Source organism: Eutrigla gurnardus (genome assembly GCF_963514095.1).
Source record: "Eutrigla gurnardus genome assembly, chromosome: 21".
Taxonomy (NCBI): Eukaryota; Metazoa; Chordata; class Actinopteri; order Perciformes; family Triglidae; genus Eutrigla; species Eutrigla gurnardus.
In genome coordinates, this window is record NC_139932.1 from 15,519,935 (window position 1) to 15,528,487 (window position 8,553).

At 45.1% G+C, this 8,553-nt stretch overlaps 3 protein-coding genes across 4 annotated transcripts; 2 read left to right on the plus strand and 1 right to left on the minus strand.

Moving 5' to 3' along the window:
- The first annotated feature begins 43 nt into the window (after positions 1-43).
- On the plus strand, positions 44-2,070 carry LOC311032098 (phenylserine dehydratase-like). The gene is made up of 7 exons (XM_084038731.1): positions 44-125; positions 506-683; positions 773-954; positions 1,041-1,171; positions 1,234-1,382; positions 1,465-1,554; positions 1,653-2,070. The coding sequence occupies exons 2-7, from the start codon at positions 506-508 to the stop codon at positions 1,892-1,894; spliced, it is 972 nt and encodes a 323-aa protein (XP_083894857.1). The 5' UTR covers positions 44-125; the 3' UTR covers positions 1,895-2,070.
- Positions 2,071-2,580: 510 nt separating this feature from the next.
- On the minus strand, positions 2,581-4,015 carry tprkb (Tp53rk binding protein). Its single transcript, XM_084038732.1, has 4 exons — positions 3,657-4,015; positions 3,358-3,480; positions 3,007-3,183; positions 2,581-2,888 (listed from the first exon to the last, which is right to left on the minus strand). Exons 1-4 carry the CDS (start codon positions 3,804-3,806, stop codon positions 2,802-2,804), a joined length of 537 nt encoding a protein of 178 aa, XP_083894858.1. The 5' UTR covers positions 3,807-4,015; the 3' UTR covers positions 2,581-2,801.
- Positions 4,016-4,184: 169 nt separating this feature from the next.
- alg10 (ALG10 alpha-1,2-mannosyltransferase) lies at positions 4,185-7,773 on the plus strand. 2 transcript variants are annotated; one of them, XR_014599150.1, is made up of 4 exons: positions 4,185-4,495; positions 5,391-5,588; positions 5,669-7,615; positions 7,673-7,753. XR_014599150.1 is itself a non-coding variant. In XM_084038729.1 (3 exons), exons 1-3 carry the CDS (start codon positions 4,331-4,333, stop codon positions 6,728-6,730), a joined length of 1,425 nt encoding a protein of 474 aa, XP_083894855.1. In that variant the 5' UTR covers positions 4,185-4,330; the 3' UTR covers positions 6,731-7,773. The 2 variants fall into 2 exon arrangements, 1 of the variants encoding a protein (XP_083894855.1); XM_084038729.1 differs by having other exon boundaries at positions 5,669-7,773.
- The last annotated feature ends 780 nt before the right edge of the window (positions 7,774-8,553 follow it).

The following is an 8,553-nucleotide window of genomic DNA, read 5'->3' on the forward strand; positions in this document are numbered from 1 at the left end:
GGTCCGTCTAGAAACGTGGTTCAAACGGGAACTAATGTTGCGGGCGGGGGACAGTAAAAGGTGTAACACTGTACACATCACGGAGCTGTCACTTGTTAAAGTAACGGATTAAATACGGTATAAAGGTAGGTGGGGGAAAGCAGGACACTTTAACTTTACTTAACAACTCTTCGTCAACTTGCAATCGCTTTTCTTCAGAAATCTGTACGGGTGCTTGGACAGCTCATATGTCGGCGCAGCAGCTAAAACCTAAAAATAGTAACGACAGCCAGCTAATGATACAACTATTCACTTTATTGGTCGTATTTCGCACAGAAGGTGAATAAAAGTTAGAGTAGCGTTAAGGGCAGATGTGAAATACTATTAAAAATGAAAAAATATATACTGTGGCCATTGAAAACCAATTAAAGTAATTATATAATTATTATTATATAAGCCATTTATGTTTTAAATGCATATGTTTTATCATACAAGATGCTGGCTCCACTGCTTGTTTCTGACACAGATGGGTGAGGCGTCTGCAGACGACATCACCCTGGATCTGCTGAAAGACGCCAGGGAGACGGTGAGAAGCAGCCCCCTGGGCGTCATCAACACTCCCATGATCCCCTGGTGCCAGACGAGCCTGCCTCTCAACATCCGCTGCAACATCCACATCAAGCTGGAGAACATGCAGAGAACCGGTTGGACAAACACTTTCATTCATCTGATGAAAAGAAAAAAAGGTCTCGGTTCATTACATTTAGGCTTGTGTTGATGTTTTAATCTGCAGGCTCGTTCAAGATCAGAGGAGTGGCCAATCAGTTCGCCAGGAGGGCGACGGGTGGTCATTTTGTCACCATGTCTGCAGGGAACTATGGGAAGTCTTTTGCATACGCCTCAAAGCACTACGGGTCAAAGGGCAAGGTGGTGATGCCGGAAACGGCCCCGATGTCCAGATCCGTCCTCATACAGGTTAGAAGTTATCAGAGTGGATAACACAGATTTCAAACCCTCAAAGTGATCATGTGATGAATGAAACGTTCTGCTTTCATCGTCAGAGTTTCGGGGTGGAGGTGGAGCGAGTTCCCACCTCCTGCCTGATGAATGTGGTGAACCGCTGTGTTCAGGAGGACAACATGACCTTCCTGCACTCCTACGACGACCTGGATCTGATAGCGGGACACGCCAGGTACACTCGAGGGCTGGCAGTGGGTTTGTGAATGAGCTCAGAGGTTAAACCTGCGTGTCCAGTCTAGGCATGGAGGTGCTGGAGGTGATGCCCGTGCCCGATGTGGTGGTGGTGTGCTGTGGAGGAGGGGGGCTGCTGGCCGGTGTAGCAGCTGCCATCAAACTGTCCGGCTGTGATGAGACCAGAATCTACGGCGTGGAACCGGAAGGAGGTAAAACTAACCACCTGCAGTATTAGCCACCACGTTACCGTAGCAACTGAGTGAACGTTGGGCTTGTTGTGTTTGAACTCAGCCTGCACCATGTACAGAAGTTTCATTGAGAAGAAGCCGGTGGGGATGGAGACCAGGAGCATCGCCTCGGGACTCGCACCACCTTTTGCAGGTATCATGCAAGTTCTCTCCCTCCACTGATTTAAATTAGACTCTTGGAAATCTGTCTGTTTTAATTTGGGTCGCTCTCCCCTTTTCTCTGCATCCAAGGCACGCTGCCTTTCGAGCTGTGTCAGCGCTACGTGGAGGGGATCGTCCTGATAAACGACGAGGAGATCAAGGCGGCCGTGTCCACTCTCTACAGGTCTGGACTGGTGGTGGAGCCGTCGGGCTCCGCCGCTTTCGCCGCCATCGTTGGCAACAAGATCCCCGAGCTGGAGGGGAAGAACGTGGTGTGCATCCTCAGCGGGGGGAACGTTGGAAAAGACGAGCTCGCCAACTTCCCAGACTGAATGTTCACCACTATAATGTTTTCTAAGCTAACGCTGCGAAGATGAAAAAATATTCTAGTCTTTTGACGTAGAAAAATTAAATGAGCTCATCTTTCGACCATGATTTTTTACTAATTTTCTACTCAAACTCACTTTAGTGCCACAATCTCAAGTAGATCAATATTGTGTTTTAATAAAACCCTGAATCTCACTTCATTGAGAGCATGTTAATGTTGTTGTGACACTTTAGCCTTTTACATTTACATTGGTTAGAGGATTTTAGTGTCCCTAAGAGGTCATTCAATATTCAGCACATTTAATATTCTAGTCTTCTTAGGCCCACAGGGTTTGACTGAATCTTAAATGCTGCTGTTGTGGATCCGGATGTATTTTAAACCTCTCCAGATCTAGCTGATGTTTGGCCCAGAGCATTTTGTTATTCACCAAATCAGTTTGTTATTCACCAAATCAGTTTGTTATTCACCAACAGCTGGCTTGAGACCAGCTTTACATCATTTTCCTCGACTAAAAAATATTTTAGACAACACAAAGGTTCAAAGGAATGACTGAGAAGCATTAAAAGTGTCTGTGGGAACCGGAGACTCTGCTACATAAAGTGTAATAATGACTTTCCCAACTGCCCTTCAAACTTCCTCAGAGTCTAACAACTATAAAGACATCAGCAGGAAAAAAGACATGAAAAGATATATGAAAAATAGGATATATTTTCTTTTCAGCTGGGAACATTTTTGACTTTTGATTGATTTGAGTTTGTGTGGAGTGCAAAAAAGACAATGTTAGCATCTTTTTGGGCTTCACAATCCGGTGGAATAACATCTAAAGAAAGAAAGCCGATACTTAATAACTTAATATGATTCCAAATCAAATAGGAACAGTTTTTTTTTAAAGTCCTTTCCCCCTGTCGTAGCTACATGACGTCCTTGGTGGCCATCCTGCATACGACTGCGTCCAGCAGAGTACCACACTTCTCCTCCTGGGGGTCGAATTTATACAGCTGTAATAAAGGCAAATAAGGAGATTATCACTCAAATAAATGTCAGTGGAATCCATTAAAAAATCCCAGAGTCCAGATTACATTGAATGAGTTGCATAAAAGTGAAGGGGAGATGGACCTTTTTGATTTTTGCGTGGTCCGTCAGCGAGGAGACATCTTCCGCTGGAACCTGCCGTCCGCTCACCAACGCTGTGACGTCGGACAGAAGCTGGGGCTCATCTTTGCTTTGAACCAGGACCACCAGGACCGCGTCGTCGCCGTCAGAGCTCCCAAACCTCTTGAAGGCCTCTGAGATCTGTATTAGGGGAGGCAAAGCCAGTTAAATACTTAAAAATGTCCATCTCTAAATATATAATCATGCAGGCAACAAACCTTCCTGGTGTTTGGTGCTGTTTTACAAAAAAATAAGCATTTTATGATCAAGAAATTAATAAAAACATGAAGAAAACATGAGGTTTTGGTTACTTACATTATTATTAGGCGATAGGTTGAAGATTATTTCCGAGTACAAACTTCTCGTCTTCATTTTGCCACTTTTCTGTGAGTTGACAGCCTTGTTTGCAGCTACAAGCACTTGGAAAGGATTCACCAGCTGCAGATTAAAAAATAAAGCGATGATTAATGAACACCTTTAACTTCCCATTTGGTATAAAAGATAGTTCCGTGTGAAAAGTAATGCTAATGTTAGTTCATAAATATACACGAGAACATGCCTAATACGAGTAAACTAGATAAAAACGTTGCTAAAGCTGAATAAAAACACCTCACCATCGTCGGGTTGAGCAGCGCGCCCTTTATTTTGCCCTCCATCGCCAACTTTCTCAACTCCGCCGCGTTTGTAACCTCCCTGAAAAGCATTTGAGTCACCGTGTGGTCGGGGAAAAGCTCTAGCTCGTGTGTTAAATGCATCCCGTTCATTATTTTTCACGAACTATGAAAGGAAATCCCGTTTTTTACCGCGCTTCACGCGAACGTGTGTTCACGAGGAGAAGGAGAAAGGGGGAACCATAACACGGTGACACCGCCTCGGTGAGGCGAACTTCCTGTTTAGGGGGGAAACAATTCCACAAACGCGAGAAAAACGATATAAAAACGCGTTGATATTTAAAATGTTTCCTTTATTATAAGCGTGATTGACTTTACGTTACTTATAACTCTTGACTTGTGACGTTAAACTATTTAGCGCAACCCGGAACTAACGCCTTTACGAGAGGTTCCGTGTCGAGCATATTTTCGAAGTGGACCACCAACTGTCAAATAAAAAAAAATAAAAAAGCCTCTACTTCCGCGTATCTGCACGGAGTTCGGCCAGTTTCCCTCGGATTTAAGATTGAACGGTTGGTTTTTAATACGCTAATCTGGTCGTTATGCTCCGCATACACATTCATAACAGCTAGATTTTTGACCCGAGTTCGCGTTGTCGTCGGATTTCGTCATCAAACATGGAGAAATATGAAGGCTACGTCTTCACCGCGCTGTGCAGCACCAACTTTCTGGTCTCCTGCCTGCTGTTCTCCAGGGTGACCCGGGAGCAGCGGGTCCCCTACATGGACGAGGTCTTCCACGTCCCGCAGGCTCAGAAGTACTGCCACGGGAAATTCAACGAGGTAAACGTGACGTCACGGAGCCAGCGTCGTTGTTTCAGCGGATTAACGTTAGCTAACAGCAGCGCTCCTGTCAGTTATTATTATTATAATGCAGAGAGATTTAATCCGCATGTCGGGCATATAGAATAACATGAGTGTGTGTGTGTGTGTGTGTGTGTGTGTGTGTGTGTGTGTGTGTGTGTGTGTGTGTGTTGGGGGGTCGGGCAACCATAATTCATATTGCAGGAAATGGAGATTTAAAGAGCTTCAAGTTATTCACAACAAAACGTTAATATTTTACGTTACATTTTTTATAACATGTTAATTTGATGAAATTATCAATTGCTTGTTGATTTGACTCACTTTCATTAGGTTTACTCAACTACAGTCAAAATTGGAAGTGGATGTTTACATAAAAAATCTATTTCTTTGTGTTTCTTTATAATAATAAAGATTTATATAGCTTTTTTTTTATCCTCAAAGATGCTTCACATGAGATGCGAATACAGAATACAATTTATATCAAAATCCAATCGTATTTTTTTTTCCTGTAAATCAAAAATCTTTTCTAAACTAGTACCAGCCAATTTCAACCAATAATATCATAATAATACTAATAATATGTTTATTTGATATAGCACCATTTAGAGACAAAGCCACACAGTGCTTCACATGATTTAAAAAAAAAAGTGTTCAAATAAGACCCAAACAGTAAAATGAGTGTGTAAAGAACAATAAATACCACAGGAAATACAATTCTAAAAAATAATTAAAACATTTAAAACAGATGAAGCATTATCCGTCGATAAATCTGCAACGTTTAGCTGGGGAATACTCTTTCACAAGCACAATAAACGTATATTCGTGTCAAATTGCTGTAATTCACCTTTGAACGTGGTTTCCGATCCGTCTCCAGTGGGACCCGATGATCACGACTCTCCCGGGCCTTTACCTCGTCTCCGTGGGCGTCATCAAGCCCGTGGTGTGGCTCGCCAACCTGACGGGCCAGGTGGTGTGCTCCACGGCGATGCTGCGCTTCGTCAACCTGCTCTTCAACTGCGGCAACCTCTACCTGCTCTACCTGCTCATCTGCAAGCTGCACCTCAGGGAGAAGGTATGTCCAGATTCATAGGGATAATCACGCATCTCGCTCGTTAATTTAAGTTTCCTGACATCACGTTTCCTCTCTTCCAGACGCGAACGGCCTCACGCCGGGTCCTCTCGGCGCTCTCTCTGTCCACCTTCCCCGTGCTCTACTTCTTCAACTTCCTCTACTACACCGACGCCGGATCTACTTTCTTCATCCTCTTCACCTACCTCATGACGCTCTACGGCTGCCACAAGGCGTCGGCGCTGCTCGGCGTCTGCTCCGTGCTCTTCCGTCAGACCAACATCATCTGGGTGGCGTTCTGCGCCGGCACTCTGGTGGCGGCCAAAATGGACGAAGCCTGGAGGACGGAGCACACGAAGAAACGGGACGAGAAGTCCCCTCCGTGGCAGGTGCCCCTGTCGTTGGGCGGCGCCAAGAAGGTGGTGCTTTTCACGCTGGAGTTCCTCGCCTCGCCCGCTCACCTGAAGTCGGTGCTGCTGGTGGCGTGGCCTTACGGGCTGGTCGGCGTCGGCTTCCTGGCGTTCGTGGTGCTGAACGACGGGATCGTGGTGGGCGACAGGTTGAGCCACGAAGCCTGCCTCAACTTCCCCCAGCTCTTCTACTTCTTCTCCTTCGCCCTCTTCTTCTCGCTGCCCGTCTCGCTGTGTTACTACCGCGCCCTCCGCTTCCTCCACGCCCTGAAGAAGCAGCCGCTGTTCTTCCTCTTCGTCACCGGCGTCGCCCTGCTCCTGGTGTGGAAGTTCACCGCCGTGCACAAGTACCTCCTGGCAGACAACCGCCATTTCCCCTTCTACGTGTGGAACCGGCTCTTCCAGAGGCACGAGCTGGCGCGCTTCCTGCTCGTCCCCGCGTACGTCTTCGCGGGCTGGAACTTTCTGGACTCCTTCAAGTCGCGCTCGCTCTTCTGGAGCTTGGCGTTCTTGGCGTGCCTGCTGGCGGCGACGGTGCCCCAGAAGCTGCTGGAGTTCAGGTACTTCATCGTCCCCTACCTGATGTACCGGCTTCACATGCCCCTCCCCTCGCTGCCCAGACTGGTGGTGGAGTTCCTCCTGTACACGGCGGTCAACGCCGCCACGCTGTACATCTTCATCAGCAAGACCTTCAAGTGGCCGGACAGCGCCGCCGCCCAGAGGTTCATGTGGTGAAACAAAGAGAGACTCAACATTTCAAAGAAAAGCTTCCATCACATCTCAATAACGGACAAAAATGGCTTGTTGTTTCACCATTTTTGTAAACCTAACGGTGTTCATATGTAACAAAATTGCCAGTTTTAAGTGAAACAAAACATTCGATTGTGAGTTTTTTTTGGGGTTACGCTGCGTTTTCGGCCACAAACGCTGAATCAGCGCTGTTACATCACTGTGAATCAGGTTACTATAACGTGAAAATGTTTTTTTTGGGCTTTGACAAATACAATAAATAGCCTCGGTGTTCTGCTCTGAATCACCATGGCGATGAGAATTTACATAAAAGTGATTTGGGACTGAAATGTTAATCCCGCTCCGGGGAGGGAAAAATAATCCTGTAATTTTTTGGACATTTTCTGCAGGTTTCTGCAGGTTTCTGGGAACCGACGGGGCCGGGAGCGGGTTTTTCTTACGGCTTATAACTGTTTTGTACTTTTAAATGTACACACTGTACACGGTTCTATGAATCAGGCTTTTGGTGAAATAACTGTTAACACAAGCTGTAAATATGATTTAAAGAGACCAAAAAAAGGACAGCCATATTGTAAAGTTTAGGGGTTTTTTTTATTGTATGGGGTGTTTTTTTGTAACAAACTGAGATCTTTGCTTTTTTCGCTACTGATGGACACATTTGACCCACAGACAGGTTTATAATCACAGAGAGGATTTTTACTTTGATCAAGCCATAACGATCCACTGGAGGAGATTCTATGTAAATTCTATGTTTTTGTTGATCATTACGTTTATTTTCTTGTGCTCTGCTGTTTGATTCCATCTGTATCCCCCTTTCTGTTGACTATTTTAAGTGTGTGTGTGTGTGTGTGTGTGTGTGTGTGTGTGTGTGTGTGTGTGTGTGTGTGTGTGTGTGTGTGTGTGTGTGTGTGTGTGTGTGTGTGAGAGATTTTTCTATGTGTATACATATGATTTAATCAAACATTCAGCTGTTTGCTGCTTCCCTGTTGATCCAATTTTGTGTGTACCTTTTCAATAAAATGACTCTGTAATATAAAGTCTCAAGTCACGTATAAACATAAGAGCATCTCACAAAACTGACTGCACTGATCAGCCACTAGGGGGAGCTATAAGACAGCTGGGTATTCCTGGATATACCTGGAGGTAAAGTCAATCAAACTGGTTTTAAATTGCACATTAAAGCCATAAATGACTCCTGTGTAAAAAAAACAAACATTAAAAAGCTGCACTACGGAGAAGAAATAGACTTGTTTTCAAATGATCCACAACTCCCGACAAACACCAGCTCTTTCAAATGAAATGAAATCGCAGCTTGACGGCAGACAAACAAAGAAAGGGACCGTAAATGTAATGAGCAGGATGTGACATTCTGCCGTACGCAGCGATGACAATGAAACCTGTTGCTTCGCTCCTCGCGGTTATTTGCAGTCGGCGTCTTGCTGCTTTGTAAGCGAGCGCGAGAAGCGCAATGACGGCTCCCCGTCTTCGGCTGTACGACTGGGAGATCGTAATTACATCCAGCAGCGTGGGGCCGCCTCACAGGGGAGACTTTAATAAAGTCAAGCTGGGATGATTATACAAATGTTGATTCACACCATTCAGACACTCAGGAGATACTGTTTGTGCCGCGCTCTGCCCGGGAATTGCTTGGATTCAATTGAAGTATCGGCCTATATATTTATTTATTTATATCTGTCTTTTGCTAGACTTCCCTGACTCTCTTTCTGCCGGCTCATTTATTTATTTATTTTTACTATGAGAGATGATGAAAGTACAGTTTAATCTTTTCTCAACATTCATTCATCATT

Excerpts from the sequence above, each read along its gene's own strand:
- LOC311032098 (XM_084038731.1), top strand. The coding sequence starts at position 506 with ATGGGTGAGGCGTCTGCAGACGACATCACCCTGGATCTGCTGAAAGAC. Across the intron at positions 684-772 it reads GGAGAACATGCAGAGAACCG|GCTCGTTCAAGATCAGAGGA; the intron begins GTTGGACAAACA and ends TTTAATCTGCAG. Across the intron at positions 955-1,040 it reads CCAGATCCGTCCTCATACAG|AGTTTCGGGGTGGAGGTGGA; the intron begins GTTAGAAGTTAT and ends TTTCATCGTCAG.
- alg10 (XM_084038729.1), top strand. The coding sequence starts at position 4,331 with ATGGAGAAATATGAAGGCTACGTCTTCACCGCGCTGTGCAGCACCAAC. Across the intron at positions 4,496-5,390 it reads GCCACGGGAAATTCAACGAG|TGGGACCCGATGATCACGAC; the intron begins GTAAACGTGACG and ends ATCCGTCTCCAG. Across the intron at positions 5,589-5,668 it reads AGCTGCACCTCAGGGAGAAG|ACGCGAACGGCCTCACGCCG; the intron begins GTATGTCCAGAT and ends CCTCTCTTCCAG.
- tprkb (XM_084038732.1), bottom strand. The coding sequence starts at position 3,806 with ATGAACGGGATGCATTTAACACACGAGCTAGAGCTTTTCCCCGACCAC. Across the intron at positions 3,481-3,656 it reads CGCTGCTCAACCCGACGATG|CTGGTGAATCCTTTCCAAGT; the intron begins GTGAGGTGTTTT and ends TTTAATCTGCAG. Across the intron at positions 2,889-3,006 it reads ACCACGCAAAAATCAAAAAG|CTGTATAAATTCGACCCCCA; the intron begins GTCCATCTCCCC and ends CCTTTATTACAG.